General features: G+C 41.5%; 1 protein-coding gene across 1 annotated transcript in view; it reads left to right on the top strand.

The window, feature by feature from the left end:
* b3glcta (beta 3-glucosyltransferase a) overlaps window positions 1-7,034 on the top strand; it is a 62,292-nt gene extending 55,258 nt beyond the window's left edge. Inside the window, exons 11-15 of the mRNA XM_036536829.1 lie at window positions 533-646; window positions 4,584-4,683; window positions 5,301-5,420; window positions 5,993-6,137; window positions 6,859-7,034. Of these exons, the coding sequence (XP_036392722.1) occupies window positions 533-646; window positions 4,584-4,683; window positions 5,301-5,420; window positions 5,993-6,137; window positions 6,859-7,026 (647 nt within the window). The 3' untranslated portion in view covers window positions 7,027-7,034. The remainder of the gene's footprint in view (window positions 1-532; window positions 647-4,583; window positions 4,684-5,300; window positions 5,421-5,992; window positions 6,138-6,858) is intronic.
* Window positions 7,035-17,509: the final 10,475 nt, after the last annotated feature.

Raw genomic sequence — 17,509 nt, 5'->3', positions numbered from 1 at the left:
GAGAGAAATTTTATTTGATGGAATACCACTTTCCATTAATATAGCCAGGCTTTTTTTAGGCAAGAGAGACTGGCATCTGCAGTGTAAATTTGTTCGGCCCAATTTTCACAACATTCCAAAGCCGTCACATTTCACAGCTGTTTTTTCTTCTGTGAAAGAGAAGCCGCTCTGAACCTTGGGAACATATTGTACAGTTTTTGAAAGAAAATCCTTCTCATAATTAACACTCATCGCTGTGTATTTTGACAAGGTTACACTCGCTTTGTGTCAGAATGTCTTTACGCCTCACACAAAGTGACAAGGGTAACCCTGTAAATCAAGTGGATCATTTCAGTCATACCAATTTCCTCATTTTGATGTAGTCATGTCAGCTATTGTGTATACATTGCATAGTTATTATCGTATAGTTATTATTAACATTGTTATAGATGTACAGTTAACATTGAATGAGAGATGCCCTTCTTCCTTGTCATTTGCCTTCTGAGAGCTGAATTCACCCTGAGCTCTTTATGCCCCTCTTGGCTTGCCATAGTTCCAGTGGTGAAGAAAACTTGGGAGAGACACGCGGCCCTTTTGGAATACTACAGCGACCATGCTGATCCTACCATACCCACCATTGACCTGGGAGTGCCCAACACAGAAAGAGGTAGGTCATACGACCCCACAGCTTCTGCTGGTGCTCGCCTGGCTGCCAGAGCAGCAGAACTCAATGTGGGTTCAAGCCCTGAGAAAAATGCAGTCGTTTCACATCACTCAGTGGATTTATTGTAGCTGCTTAGCAAGGCATTTAATGCCAATTGATTCCATATAATGAGTAAGTCACATTGTTGATGGCGGGGTGTTTATAAATGTGACCGTTTTAATGGGCAGTAAATAGATGAAGAATTGTAGCTTTCTGTTGTCACTTACAGGATGGGTTTTTTTTTTTTTTTAACGTGTTGGCGGTCTGTGCCTGTCGAAGGGAGTTTGCTGTGATGTGTGGAACTGTCACCAGTGCATGTGCTTGGTAGAACGCCACATTTGGATTGCCACTGTAAAATTGTCCGAAGATTTATGAGAATTTTGGACATTTTTTTTTGGTTTGTTTATTGTTCAGCAAACTGATTGTCATGCAGTTGTTTATCTCTTGTTTGCCATATATCAATCCACAGCTTGGTTAATTTTGGGAAAATGAATTGCATCAGTTAATGTAATAAAGGTTTCTGCTGTCATGCCGTAATATTGACTGTGGATTGATGTTATATTTACGGTTTCCCCCTGACTATTCTGATGCACATAAAGACTTTGGGCACACTGATGGTGCCTCCCGGTATTTACTGATTATGCATGAGCTTTAAATTTCTCATCTGTGGCTGAGAAATATAGTCTTATATCCCCAGAAAGGGCCATGTCATTCCCTCACTTTTCAGCACAAGATCATGGTGGAATGGTGTGGTTTTAATGAAATTGATCCAGGTAGAATTCATACTGTGAAATCATACTGTGAAAAGGAGAAGGGGTCCTGAGGCAAAGACCATGTGACTAAACAGACTTTGTCAGGGATTCATTCTGCGAGGTAATGAAAGTGTTATTGAAATTGCTTCAATAATGCCTGACACTGGGATTTACATTAAATCACATTTGCACAGCGGAATGACTTGCACAGCTTACGGTTCTTTTTAACATTTATACAGCTGGAGGGCTCACCGCTTTCGTACTTTTGGGCTGAATGTCAAATTACATGGGTATTTTAAAAGGTACACGAATCACACACAATGTTGCGCACCTCTCTGTCACTAATGCTGATGAAGTTCAAACATTTAACGGCTGCCATGCATAATGAGATGCTTACAGGCCAAGCAGAGCATATGACCCTGTGAGAAAATGGGATGTTGCCTCATTGTACTATTTGATGCCCTTCAAGCCATTTTGTGGTCCGTATGCTTGTGTACATCATCTCTGTATCTCCCTCTCTGTCACTAAATGGAAAGGGAAGCATTCTCATATTGTGCTTCTCTTGGTCAGCTTTATGAACTCTTTAGATAGCTTAGTGTTGGTTTTTATGCTGTCCTCAAGCCCACTCTGCCCACACTGTATCTGAATCTGAATTCTGAATGCTTTTTCATAGGGGCTTCAACAGTTTGACAAACTGTCCTATATAAAATAACTTTTATTGAAGATTATACCCTTTTTTATGCAGTGTACAGTGAAACTGCTGTTCACTCTTGAGATAATCCATTTCAGTCTTAGTGTCTGTCCTTAATTTGGAAATTTAGGTGAAGTATGTCTAGTATGTATATGCAAGCTCTATAGACATCTCCCAGTACATATTAGGGCTAAACAACCAGCACTGTGTTCTGTTCACTCCATTTCAGTCTTCGATCGTAGGCTGTGTCAAAGGGATTTAGTGATAGAGAAAGCAGGGCTTTCATTTCCCAGTCTATTATTGTATTCATTCGTGTGTGTGGAAGAGGGGTGTGGCCACAATGTGTCAGAAACTCTGAGAAGCCGTAGGTGTGCTTAATGAGTCATCTTTTTTGGTCCTTGCGATAATTGGATTTATTTTAATCATTATCTCAAGAAACCAAAGGTTTTTTTTTTTTTTTGTAAACTGCTTTTGAGCTAAAACACTTTGGAAAACTTACCCATATTGGAATTCTATAAAGGTGGACCGAGTCTTGCCTGAATACATAGCAACAAACGTATGATAATGGGCATTGATGACGACTTGGATGTGTTGCACCATAATTTCTGCCTCTGTATTAAGCATTAGAGCTAGAATATTTTCCTGTTGTATTATAGAACATATTCATACATTGTAGCTCTATGCTAATATTATTTTTAATATAACATTTTAATTATTTTTATCTTTAATTGAGCAGTTTTGTGAGTGTTACAGCTACATCCTTGTTCCTATGCAAGGAGTAGCCAGACGGAGTCCAAAGTTACAGGTTACAGCGTCCACCTTAAAGACAGAGAAAGCAGAAAGTCTGTCATTTTAAGCAGAGGAAATGTTGGCATATTTCAATTGGGCTAATGCATAATGTTCCGCATTAATTACAGAGAGTTTCTTTTGTGAATAGTGTGTGAGGGTTTGAATGTAATACTGCTGTTAGCAGTGCCAATTAATCTCAGCAAAAATCTGAAACCCGTAATTGTCCTTTCCGCATCGGCGCTGTCATAATCACCTGAAAAACGTTGTGGGAAAAATTAGAAATGGCTCGTAACTGAATGCTTATGCTCTCCGCTCCACGGTAAAGAGAGCGGTTAACAGCTGTCCCAGGAAAAGCCCGCGCCGCAGTCACCTGCCCTCCGCAGAGCACTTGATGCCTGAGAAATGAGTGGAAGTCGGCCTGCGAGTCCCTCTCGTCGTTAAAGCCGGCTCCTTGCAGTAATTATCATTACTCCATGCTGAGCTAATGCGCGTCTGGTGCGTCCTGAGGGGAGGGCCGTTGGCTTGAACAGCGTATCGTTTTTTTTTTTTTTCTTGTGTGAGTGAAGGCAGAAAAAGGAGCACTGGACAGGGAAAACCTGAGGAACTCCTGGACTCTGATATCCCCTCAGTGCTCTCGGCCCCTCTGGCAAAGGCTTGTATGACATGGAAGGAGGGGGGAGGCCTGAGAGGCAGCTGCTGACAGTGCTCTCCCCCCCCGGGGCCGTTATGGGTCCCGCCTGCGGGACCTTTGTCCCCTTGGCAGGTTAAAATAGCACAGAGGCCACCGACTGCTCTTGTTAATTGCTCCCACCAGGACAATCCACTGAGGCTGCTGGAGGTCCCCTCGCCCTCATCTGGGGTTTAACTGAAACTGAAGCAGAGCAGAGACTGTGGAGAAAGGGACACCCCCTCCCAACACACACACACAGACAGACAGACAGACACACACACACGCACACACACACGGGGGATTGTCTCTTCTGAGTTTTCGTCTCTGACAGAGAGTGCGTTTTGGCTGGCATGAACACAGCTTCAGAGTGCAAATGTTTCCCGCTCTCCCGCTGAAGGGAATGTTCCGGGATGCTTCTCTAGCTGGCCGGCTGCTGTACGTTTTGTTCCGTCCGCCTCTTCTTCGCTCGTATGTCCCGAGTACCCCGTCTCGCCCTGTGTCCATTGTTTGACTCTCTGTTTTCCTGTTCCTAATAATTCACAGGCTGCCCCCCACCCCTCACCCCCATCTGTGCATCCTCTTTACCAACTCTTTCAGAGCCTTGATATTTCTCTTCTGCTCCTCATTTTGCTTGGCTTCCCTCTTTGCCTCGGAAGCCCTGTTTGTCTCCCAGGGTGTCCTCTACTCCCTCTGCTCAGATAACTTTATTAGTTCGATGGCACGAGATAAAGCTTTTTTTGTGGACCCCATTGATGCTGTCTCTTCCCCTTTGAAAGGAAAGAAAAGCAGAATCGCCGCATTGATCTTTCATTTCCTGCAGTGCATTTGTGCAGAGTGATGAATGAAGGCATTAATTGGGACAGTATATTTCTTTGCCTCTGTGTTGAACCAAAATAATGGTCGCCCATGGCCCCTTTCCCCACTGGCCCATCTTCAAGGCAGTATTTGTATGCAACTTCTAAAGCTGGGAAGAATAAATCTGCTTTTTTTGTGTTGCAGGGCATTGTGGGAAAACCTTTGCCATCCTGGAGAGGTTTGTGAGCAATGCGGTACCTCAGACAAAGTGGCTGCTGATCGTAGACGACGACACTCTGATCAGGTACAGTTTCTGTGGCTTGAATCACCTACTGTTCATACTGCTGATACCATTTTTTGTCAAATCAATGATGCTGTTGACGAGTTTTTCAGATGGGGCTTCATGGCATCTGCCAGTTATTTCTGGAATTGCTGTAATTTTCAGTGGTCAAATCAAGCCTCAGTGTTGTATGTCAACAATGTTATACTGTTATACTGTTATACAATGTTATACTGAGTTTTTTCCTTTATTTTTTTAACGAACCTTTCTGACAGAAAATACACCCACTAATTCCTCTGCCATCTTCTCCTTGAGCTTGGTTTGCATTCGTGAAAGAATCCAATAGACAGTACCTCCATGTGCAGTAGTCGTGTTATCTTTAATAATGGTTTGAATTGTTCTATAGACAGTCATAATGCCCTCCAAATAACTCTGACTTGATGCTGAAAATCTGAAGGGCGACTTCAAGGTTAGGAGGTTGGGGGGAAGCTTTTCTCTCTGATTCGGCTCCTGACAAAGAGTTTGGCATCCACCTGGCCTTGCCTTGGATTGGGGTCAGTCTCTCTCCATGCATGGGTGATTAAAGAGAGCCATGTTTGTGACAGAACGATGGTCGACTCGGCGGGTGTCTCTCTCCACAGCCTCCCGCGACTCTGGGCCCTTCTACGCTGCTACGACCCCAGCGAGCCGGTGTGTCTGGGAGAGAGATACGGCTACGGGCTCGGCCAGGGCGGCTACAGCTACATCACCGGTGGAGGCGGGCAAGTTAGCGACGCTGACATAGATTAAATAAAACCACATGTTCTAAGCATTAGAACAGACTGTCTCTGCAAGTTATCCGGTGTACAGGTTTTGTCGGGAATACAGTTTTGATTTGTTTTAGCACTCAAATTCTTATGTCAAAAAAACACATTCATGGTGATCTAGCAGTACATTCATTTTCAAAACGATGCAACGACTGTCAAGCAAGGATCTGTCTATTTCAAGCAACTGTTTTTAGTTTTTAGCCAAAGTCAATTTTAGTGCATGCACTTCTTTTCTGGCTAGGTTAGCCAGCTAGCAGTATGTACTGCAATCCTGTTTATTTTGACATGATCTGATACCAGTTTGCATTCTTCTTTCATGGTTCTCAGTCACGGCCAGGGTTGCATCAGTATTGCAGCTGAAATTTAAGTGCATAGAGAGAAGACAAAAATACCAGTTTCCGTTCTTCTTTGCCCCCTAATTTTCCATTCCACTGCACAGCTTAACCTCACATGCCATTGCTTTGTATAAGTGTAGACTTGCATCCTGACACCCTCGCCCTGACCTGAGCGTTGTTCTCCTCCCGCAGCATGGTGTTCAGCAGAGCCGCGGTGACTAGGCTGCTCAGCAGCGGCTGCAGGTGTTACAGTAACGATGCGCCGGACGACATGGTGCTGGGGATGTGTCTGAACGCTCTGGGACTGCCGGTCACCCACAGCCCCCTCTTCCACCAGGTAACGCTCCCTTTTCCACCAGTTAACAACCCCATTTCCACCAGGCAATGCCCCCTTTTCCACCCAGTAACACCCCCTTTTCCACCAGGTTATTTTCGAACTCTTTATCCATCTTGAAACTCTCTACCTGGTTTTCTCTTCTGGTGTACCAGTTAACATGACCTCCTCCTCCAAGCCTGCCTACCACCATCATATAACACCTTCCATTCTACCAAGGCAACACAGCTCCAAAAGTGGCACCCTCTATTAACACCTAAAATAGAGTTATTATGTAGCTTTATTTATGTGTGGTACTGCCTGTACTTCAATGAGTGGTCACCTTCCTCATGTAAGTAATGAGGGCAGACTTGATTCTGTTTTTACCCACTACCATTTACCGCACCTGTTAGTATTTAAAATTATGTATTTATCATCATTTGACCGTGTGAGGTTGTCAGTGTTTTTATTGTAGGCGAACCTGTTTCTTTCATCTACATTTACATCAATGCATTTGGCAGACACTTTTATCCAAAGCAACTTACAAGTGAGACAGAGTACAACGCTAGAAAAAAGCCATATAAGGAGTCAACAATATTAGAAGCGCTGCCTGACCATTTCAGTGCTTGGCCAGACAAGGTACAATCTAGCAATCTACTAGCAGACATCTGCTCTGTTTTTATTTGCAACGCGGTTGCGTTGCACTGCACCTCGTCGACTTGATGGCGCTTGCGTATCGTTTCAGGCACGGCCTGAGGATTATTCAAAGGATTTCCTGGCTCCTCAGGTTCCCATCTCTTTCCACAAACACTGGAACATCGACCCTGTCGCCGTCTACCACAAGTGGCTGGTGGATGACAGGGGGGACAGGATGCCCGACAAGCCGCACAGAGATGCCAGAGAGGAGTTATAGTGACTGAGACAGACAACTAGGCCTGGTCCACTATCCTGTGATGTGTGAGTGAGTGTGTGTGTGTGTGTGTGTGTGTGTGTGTGTGTGTGTGTGTGTGTGTGTGTGTGTGTGTGTGTGTGTGTGTGTGTGCGCGCGCACATAAATGTACTGTTCGTGTATCTTGAGAGAGAGAACTTGTGTAAAGGCGTACTTACTGGTTTTGCAATCATTGGCAAAAGCACTGTCAGTAAGTATCCTGCATTGGTGTTTTTAGCAAGCGTGAATCTTGCACAGCCTTTTGCTTAGGTGGTGCATGCTAGCCTCAGTCTGTGACTGTGTGTGAGTCCCCTTTCATGACTGAGACCTGACCTGAGTTATGTGTAGAAGTGGTTGCAGTGTGTCTGAAATTAAATTGTTCTTTTTTTCTGGTAATATTTATATAATAAGGTATGCAAGGTTTAGAAATTTTTTTGTTAATGAAACATTTCTACAGTGTAATGAATGCTGTACAGTGTGCTCTATTTTGATATAAAAAGAACTGCTGCAGAGTCTGTGTTTGCCTTCTTTCAGTCACTTCTTTTTCATAAAATATAATAATAATTAAAACAATAGACAAACTCAAGGGAAAAGAAAGATTTTAATTAAATTAAAGATTTTAATTGTGAATGTAGACGGTAAACTACATTTTCAGATGTTCAATGTGTTCTTGTCTTCACAGTCGAAGAGTCAGAATTTATGCTGATGAACTTATTTATGATGACCATCAATGATGTTTTGGAGTCATAATCAATGTGTGTACATATTGAAAACAGTATCACTTTATTTAACTGGGTCCTCTAAGATTGAAAGGAGGCCTGTGAAGTCCATAGAGAAATCGATGGTGCTATTTTAGTTAGCGTGACAGGAGTGTGCAGCCAGGAAAGGGTTCTCGTTTCCAATTTTTTTTTTTTCTGGTTCACACTGAAAAAAGCACGAAGCATATGAAGAACAGGAATCAAAAAAAAAAAAAAAAAACTTCACGGCACAGTTGAGAGAGAGAGAGACAGTGTGTGAGAACACCAAGCACCAATTATCCACCGTGTGAACTCTGAGATTGCTTTTCCAAGCTGTGAATTTTTACAAGTCCATTCAACATTCTCCTGTTCGCAAGGTAATCAACATTTGCTGCAGCACACGTATTGAATTCCTAATTATGAAAGCGAGTTGCACTGACCTGTCATTTCCCTTAACCCACAAACCAGTGAAGCATGTTAAATGACATAAGCAAACCAACAAGGTAGCCTGTTCTCTTTTTATCCTCTGCCTTTAGTCCTCTCTGCCCGTGATTGAGTCAGTCTGAATATTAAAACACCCAACACAGGCGTATCATGAGGTCATGGAAAATGACAGAGACACTGAAAGTAGATTGAATCCCAACATATTTTCTGCACATAGAAGAGCTTTGTCCTTGGAGCCTGTTTTCACAGTTAATGGGTGTAAAAGCTGCAGTTAACTGTTAAAGAGGGAAATGTCAACTGCAGTTGTACTCCATTTGTGGTACGAAAAAACACATCGCCGTTTGAAAGTTGGAGGTGGATTTAAATATGTATCGTAAACTAGAAACAGTTGGACATGTTTCCGCACTCAGTGAGCAAGTCATAAATAGCAGTAGTTGTGCCACCCATATCAAATACATTCTGATGAGTTTTAAACCGGCCTAGATAACAGGAAAGCTGGTTCTGGTAAAGAGGCAGTTTCTAAACGGCAATGCCACAAAGGCACCGAGCTTATCCCGATTCCTATGGCATGGAGCGTTACATAATAAGCACAGTCTGGACAGAAGGCCAGTGCAATTCAAGGCCAATACTCCTCACCATCCAGTCACAGAGAGTGCCTTGCAGAGCAGAGACATATGCCAGCATTAGATAGGCCTGGGTAAGGGTCAGAACAGGCATCCTTCTGGTTCAAGAGAGACAATACCCTCAAGGTGTCTGAGCTGTGCCATATGTGCTCATAATGTAGGATCACAGCAGTAATAACCTATTTTGAGGAGATCTGTCTGGAGATATTTGATATCTGGCCAGTTCCAATTCTATATTCATAGTACCTTAGACAGGCTTCTGGTAGTAGAAAAAAAAATCTGAAATCCAAAAATAATCTTCATATCTCATTGGAATTCATGCTATTTTTTTTCTTCATATTTTTCTCTATACAGTCATTCATAGTCATGGCCTGAAGATAAGGAAAACCAAACCCATTGTCCGAAAGGAAATGGATATGATATATGATTATAAATGATTTTCCATATCTTTCAGACAGAATTGAACAGCAAGCTAAAAAGGGAAGGCAAATGTCTGGACAGTGTGGAGGTAGCAATGCTAATATTAGCTTCACCCGGTCATTTATTATCCTAGGAAGCATACTGTTCCCAACTAAAGCATTTCTGCCTTTGACTCTAATTCCCTACAGACAAAGAGGAATGGATTTTCCTAATAACAGAGATTAAAGTGATTAATTTATTTTTCAGTCATATTATGAAGCCACATGAGTTCCTGTCCTGTCTGATGTATCTGCCACAACTGATTTGCTCTGCATGTCATTATGGTGACCATCATCTGTTGCTATGACAACCAAAAAAAAGGTTCTTAATTTCACAATACCCCCTGTCTTGGTGCAAATTCTTTTTTAATACAGTGCTGTGTGGCTCATATTTTGACTACATGCATTTGTGGTCATTTTTCATTCATCATACAAAACATTAAAGGGTAGGAACTCTGCTCAGAAGTAGTGATCAGATATCCCTCAAGTGCTGCTTGTTCGGAGGATATCTCAAAACTGCATCAATACACTTTATAATAAGAGACATTACACAGGTATTAAAGAAACACTTAGGCGTATGAACCCTCTGGGGAAATTTGCACACAGATGAAAAAAAAAGTGCTGTAAGTCAGTCAAAGAGAAGATAATTGCCTTTCTGGCTTTCCAGGACTGTCATCACATCATGCCTGTGAAGGAGGGACTTAACTACCTCTTCCTTGGACTAAATGCTAATTGTAAATTGTCAATTGTGTGTCGATCATCTGCAATTATGTGCACATGTTGGCAATTTGTTTGGGGAGGCAGCCTATTGGGTAACAAGTCACACCTGACTAATTGAAAGGTGATTAAATACAGGTGCGGATGCACAGCAGGAGAAAGGCTCACTGTGTCCCTGCTGTGGGCCTGCAGAGGCTGGTTTCTTTGTCAGTTTGGATTTTAAAATAAATTATTGGTTTTTAACCTTTTGTTCTGTTTTACTCGTTTATGAGGAAAGTATCAGCCAGCTTCTCTACAACGCCATGAGTGCATTGCATTAGCAAAATGAAAACGAGACTCACAGTTTCAGGTGTTTTGAGGTTGTCTGACCTCGTATGATTTTGGTTAACCAAAGTGCAATGTGGTGCTCCTCAGCCAAAGCAATCTTTTTCTTCCAGCTGTGACACCTTTCCTTTGTACAGCTGGAGCTGAAGCCAGGGTTATTAACCAGAGGGACTTACACAGCATGCGGTTTGTACATGTCGTCCATCCACGCAGCTGAGATGGACTGACTCCCTGCTCACACCATGAGTGCAGACTGCATGCCAGTCCAGCACACCTCGACGTGTCCTGGAGAACCTCCCTCCCTAGCAGAACAGAGTCAGAAGTGCCCTGCGTTAGGATTAACAAAGTGTTCACTGTTGTGAACCGTTGTGGACCGTTTTTGGACGCAGATCAAGACCAAGACATAAAATACTTTGCTATGCAATAGGTGCAAGATGATTTCCCCAGTGAGAAGTATTAAAATGGTACTTCTCCTCAGTACAAATCAGATAATGCTCCAAAAAATCTTTTACCCTTGATGTTTGTGATACTTCCCTCAACAAACAAATTGGATAGCTGGAGAGACCTTCAGATAATGCATGCTGCAGTGATGAATAATGGTTGTGAGAAAGTGACAAGTAGAGTCCTCTATAATTTCTCACAATGCCGAAAGCATCATTTGTGAACACACTGAATATTTACCATATTGGAATGCTTGACAGTTGATTACTTCCAAGACTAAGGCCTCTTCTGCTCAAGGGTTATTCACTGCAATCAATTGTAATATTTTGTTCTCTATAAGGTTTTGAACTATAGTTGCTAATATAAAGCATAGAAAACGAAAAAAACATGGTCTTCTTACTCTTTGCATTTGAACGTCTAGCCTTTTGTCCAGAGGATTTTTGAATAACATTTCCAATTATTACTATTTGCAGTGGAGTGGCCACATTGCACATTCAAAAATTAAATTAGCTGTTCCCCGCCTTCGCTGAAGTAGGTATCCATATTCGTAATATTTCCATTTGTTTTAATAACCAGGTCCAAAAGCTAATTTGAAACCCTTTCCTAATTTCATAATGTATTACGGGCTAACCTCATAATACATTGCCCCAGCTACCCTTCTGACTGTAGCAAATTACTCTTGCTAATAGTAGTGTTCCAGTATTCATAGCATGAATTGTCTGTGAATTAAAGCACAGATAAGGACTCTCAACACTTGGCCATAGATATTTTTACAGCTTTGTATGCTAACGTTGTTTGTGTCCTTTGGGATGCATTTTGAATTGATACCCTTTTAGCAGTGCGTTAGCAATGCTGTTAGACAGAAAGGGACTAACCAGCATCAGAGTGCAATCTGGTGCCTGAAAGCAGACGGAAAAACAAGTGAGTTTGAGCAGACTTAAAAATTTAGTAAATATGAATATTTCAACAAAAAAATAAATAGCTTAAATATTTCAGGATAGCCACCTGCTCTCCATACCAGTATGGAGACCTGTCAAAAATGGACTTTTTGCCCAAACCCTGTGTCTCTTCATCGCTTGAGCATTTGTGCAGAGAGTGAGAATGTCACATCATCAATGCATCAAAGGATTGGAGAAAGTGAAGATTTCTCTTCTGTAAATCTAGTTTCTTGCTTCTCAGTATGCATATGTACTTGTCTGTAATGTGAGGAACGTCATGCTGAATTTTTCATTTTCAATGAAGTTACTTTTCTAAGAAGTTGAATCTTACAACAACATGCAGTAGACTGATGAAGTGGCATACAAGAGCACAATGGAGAGTTAGACCTTCAAACCTTTATGGTGAAATGAATGTTAATGAATACTCTTTCATTAAATTGTTTATATTTAATTTTGCTGATCACTACTGTTGAAAACACTGTTTACAAATGAGAGAACACATTTCCATATACAGAATTAATTTCCACCATCGTGAAGTGTGTCCCAATGAATCCAGACTGATGAATTCAAATGAATTATTCAAACAATGGAAGAGCATTTTTTTTGTTTGCATTATGAAATCAGTTTATTCAGTACTTTTTAGGGATGTGGGTGAACTTTTCAAAAATGCAAGGAATCTCCACAAATCAGACCACTCAGATTACCGTGAAAAAATACATGTAACCTGTGCCCTTATCCAAGAGATCAATGAGAACATACTATACTATGACCTCTTTCAAAACAGCAGTTGAAATTTTTGACGTGTGTGCTCTTTAGCTGCTACCACTGTAGACTGAATAAGGCATTTAAAGTCACTATGCGATATTAGAAAGCTCACTTTTTTGTTTCTGTATGATCAGAAAAAGTCACTGGAATCATCAGACAGCTCTTTTGGATTCTGAATTATCTCTCTTCATCTCCAAGGTGAGCTTGAATTGAAATCTGTCACCATGGTGACTGCAAAGAGTAAGGGTCTGGCAGCACTATCGAATGCCCTTTCAGACCTTTAATTTAGCCAAAGCTAGGTTGAACTAAAACATGTGAAAGTGGGTAAAACAAACCCAGATGTACACTGTTATTGTTCCACATCAGTATTATTGTATAAAGCATCTACTACATTATTACAAACTGAATTGGCTTGGAGAAAAAGAACATACACCACACTTGCAAGCACTGCCTGATAAATTGCATATGACAAAGGAGCCCGGAGGCTGCGTGCAATTTGCATCCGCATTACACCGCGTACTCTCAGTAATGGATCAAGCCCATCCCCTCCTTCTCTGATTGGAAATGCACGCTGGCCAGCCACAGCGAATGAATCTGAAGAGGTAATTTCATTTCAGTGTAACTAAATAAAACTGAGTAGAATGCATTAAACATCACAAAGAAACACCCAGGAAAGACAGAGTTGGAATTTTTTTCCCTTAAAAGTTAATCTCTTTCTCAGTCAAAGAGTTTTGAATCTGTTTGAATGTTTTTTTTTTGTCATTCAGTACCATCACTATCCTCTCCCTCCCCCTCTCCCATGTCTCTCCTCTATCCTCTTACCTTTTGTGTCCATTCAGTCGTAAGCAGCCCCTCTCTCCTCTCAAAACTGCAGATCTACACCATCACCGTGTCACTCTTCTCTCACCCTCTCCCATCTTTCCATCAATGCCTTGCCTCCCTGTGTCCTTACCGTCTGAATTCACTGCTTTAACCCTCTCTCTCCTCGCCTCTCGTCCTGCCTGTCTCTTTCCTCTCCTCTTGTTACCTCTCACCTGTCAGTCAGGCCTAAACTAATTTATTCTGAGCACACTCCTCTCCCGGGCTTCACGGACTAAAATTGTACCTGTGACTCATCTCCTTCTTAGTACTTTTAAGGTCCAGCGCTGGCTTTATGGAAAGCAAGAATAGAATGCGAAGAAAACTAAATGAAAGGGTGCATTGTAAAAAGTCTTTGCCTGCAGCTGCACAGCTGGTTTGATACACGGAAATGAGCTGTTTAGAAGAGGAACAATAAGGTACTGCTATTACTCTAAACACAATCCTGAGGTCATTACACTTTTGGAATTTACCTTCCCTCCAATAATTAATGGAATAGCTGGTCATGTATCCTATCAGGGCAGGAATGAAATCTTTCATTTCAGGTTGCTGAATATCTATTAAAAGATTATGTGAATAAAAAAAAAAATTACATGAATTGTAATTATACTCTTACTTGGCAGTTAAATTTAAAGTTCAAAGTGGGAGGAAAATGGGTCACTATTTATCACATTGATCTGGAGGACAAAGAGGGTTATTATGTGTAATAAGTACATTTTTTCCAAGTACAATAGGTCTGAATTGAGGTGACTCAAGACTACAGTATCGCACAAAAAATTAAGACCCAGAGTAATTCTAATAGCTTGAACTATTTTTTTACTGAGCTGTATAATTACTATGCAGTGGCAGATCAGCCAATCTATACTTTCTGCAGCACAGTGCACTAATTAAGAGCATTGTCTAGTAAATGACATGCACTAAATAAAAAAAAAAACCTGCAGTGTTGTTCAAACTCAGTGAAGATGCTTGCATATTAGCCCCAGAAAGTGAACTGTATTCACATTTGGTTGAATTAAGGCAAAATCAATGTAATTAGCTATCATTTCAAGCCCCCATTCCTGTCTTTAAATCTTAAAGATTCAGTCAGTGAGGCACTCCATTTCACCATGTTTGCCTACTCTGTGTACTGAATAATCTTCCTCTCAGTTGAGAGAATACAGACGAAAGTCATCCCCATCTGCAAAGTACCAACACAATGTGCAAGGTACTTGACATCCAAGGAAGTGTTTAACTGCCTTAAGCAGGTGAAGGTGGCAAGTGTTGTTGATTACTGAAATCAGTTGAAAAGAAAAAAAAGCAAGATGGAGTTGAATTTTTTTGTTCTATTTTGAGGAAGGGATGGACGAAAAGCTTTTAAGAATGACTGCAAGTCTGGCCAAACTTCCCTGTGATGACATCACAGTAGGGGAGGAGCCTGTATTACTACTGGCTGCATGTTTAACATCTTGATCCCACTGCCCAATTACTTTACATTTCATTTCAGACCACAGATCACAGCCCACCTTCAGCTACTTTCTTACACACAGAACAGTCGTGACCTATGCACTTATCCAAAGACTGATTTCAAGTGACAATCCCAGGAACCTCGAGGAACTTACACCATTATTAGCACTGACTCCCTTGGCTGTGGCCCTTTCCTGACCCCTTTACTACGGCATACTTACCCTGACAGCGCCTGGCCTTTCTACTCAGGATAGGACTTTTGAATGCCCACGGAACAGAACACTGATGATCAATGAGCTACTGTACAAATATAGGTGGCAGTGGACTTACCTTTCAGCTGATCCCAAATCTTTTTTTTCTGTGTAGTAAGGATCACTCATCACCATCTGTTTCTTTTTTACTCTGCTTCATCTGCTGTGATAGTACCTTTCGCACGTCACTTCATTATTTAATTATTTTATTTGTTACAAATATATCTTGTGACTTTTGTGATGTGATTACCGGGAGGAGACTACAGAATTGTTTTTCATGCTTCTTCCCCTTCACGCAACCCTGTTTTTGAAACCTCTGCGCTCTCACTCTCTCACTGGTGTGAGATGAATGCAGTCCTCTCACACAATGGTATGCAGCTGAGATTGCATTACATTACATTATTGGCATTTATCAGACGCTCTTATCCAGAGCAACTTCAATTACAGGTTTTTACAATGTTATCCATTTATACAGCTGGATATTTACTGAGGCCGATTGTGGGTTAAGTACCTTGCCCAAAGGTACAGCAGCAGTGCCCCCATGAGGAATCAAACCGGCAACCTTTTGGTTACAAGTCAAACTGTTCTCAAACCCAGACCATACGACTCAGCCTTCACACAGCATGCCTTGCTGACCGAACCACTTGGGAACCCAGTGAATTGTTTTTTAATTGAAGTTTTTGTTTTATTTCATCACAGCTAACAAGATTTCATAAGAAGTTCACAAAGACAGAGCTGTCACATCATATCCAATCAAGTTATAGCTGCACCTTATGTAAATCAGCATCCATGCTAAACCTGCAGAGCAGTTAGAAATGGATATTTATCAGGATTATTACAAAATTATAGGCGCTCTCTGCGCCCTCTGGTGTGTATCTTATTGATTGCCACTGGTTTGAAGGTTGATAAACCCTGTCCCGGTTAATTGTCTCTTCATTCATTTGGTGTCACTCCCCGACCACAGTTCTTGCTCTCGTGACAGACATCCACCCTCACCAGTATCGCAGATGTCTCAGTCGTCTACATTAGACAAAGTTTTCGCTGTGTGTGAGTCTCCGTCTGCCGCTGGGGTGCTGCACCCTCATGGGAGCAAGGCAGGTCAATCTGCCCCGCACTGTCAACGTCGTTCCAGAATTCCATGACACCATCTGTGCATGGCCCCTGAATACCCCCGCACAGGCCCAGAGCTACAGCTCAGAACTACACCCCAGAAACCTCAGCTCAGCTCCTGCCAGCAGTGTGCGCATAAAGAACCGACATAAGGATTACTGTTTCTCGTAAGGGGTCAGTGTGTATTGAAATTTGTATTGTTTTTAAAAAATATTTAATTGATTCACATTAGCCACGCTGGTTTTAGCCACCTTTGCTGATTTGGGAATAACAGCACATCTGTTGCAAAAGTAATTCATGTATTTCTATGAATAAGAGCTCATCGGATGATATTGGCAAGGCACACAGACATAAAGCGTATCTCATCTGGAGGCTTTGGCCTTTACTTGCTGCAGATGGAGGTTTTAACAGCAGTGTTGAATTCAGCAACACCTCACAGTAAGTTTCACATAAAATACTGTACTGTAGTTCTATTGTAACTAATCTGAGACTGTACACAATACAAGGTTGTAACTGCTTGTCATGCGGTATATTGGTACAACATGGTACAACTACACTGTAATTACTACTTACTGTAGTTATTTACAGTGTAACTACACTGATGTAGCACAACTTAATGTATAAAATGTAAACATGAATTCTACCGTCAATGATTGTCCTCACCTGAGTTCTCAGTCTTTTAGTGTATTTTATTTTCGGAAGTATAAATAAAAAAGTCAAAAGAACACTGAAAACATAAAACAAATCAAAACGCACAAGTGGTTGAAAACCAAGGGCTTGTGAGCTTACCGCCTTATAGGCAGTAGGCGATTTGAGGGGGGGTGAGGGGGGATGCTACGCCCTTGTTAGCAAAATGACCAAAATGCATCCCCCTTGTTAACCTGCCATCCCCCCTCTCCATCTCCTAGTCAGTAGCAGAGAGAGTGCTGCGTGTGCATCTGCCATTCCCCCTGTGAAAAATTAACAAATCACCTACTGCTTACAGGGTTCATGGATTCAAAGGCACCAAGTGTTAAAATGCTGCAGTTGTCTGTGGATTTTGCATGGGAATGAATTTTAATTCTTGTTCGAGCTACCACTTATGTGAAAATATGAGCAAAACCCATCATTGCAGTTCATTTTGTGGTGGGTTACTGCTAGGCTTTTGCTCATTACTCTGCGATCATTTGAGGGACTTTTATGAGTATACAAGCTGTATTATTTATATGGGGGATGTTTGATGTGATGGATACAGTATTGTCTATAACAAAATATTGTATTTTAATGAAAGCCCACCCAATTTTGGTACAGAAAGACAGTATAATGAGCTACAAACTCATCTGTCTATTTATAATTTGCATACACTGTGTGCTTTTGTAA

The sequence above is a fragment of the Megalops cyprinoides genome, chromosome 9 (genome assembly GCF_013368585.1).
Source record: "Megalops cyprinoides isolate fMegCyp1 chromosome 9, fMegCyp1.pri, whole genome shotgun sequence".
Classification (NCBI taxonomy): Eukaryota; Metazoa; Chordata; class Actinopteri; order Elopiformes; family Megalopidae; genus Megalops; species Megalops cyprinoides.
The sequence above is the reverse complement of the archived record's forward strand: the minus strand, read 5'-3'. Positions and strand labels throughout refer to the sequence as shown.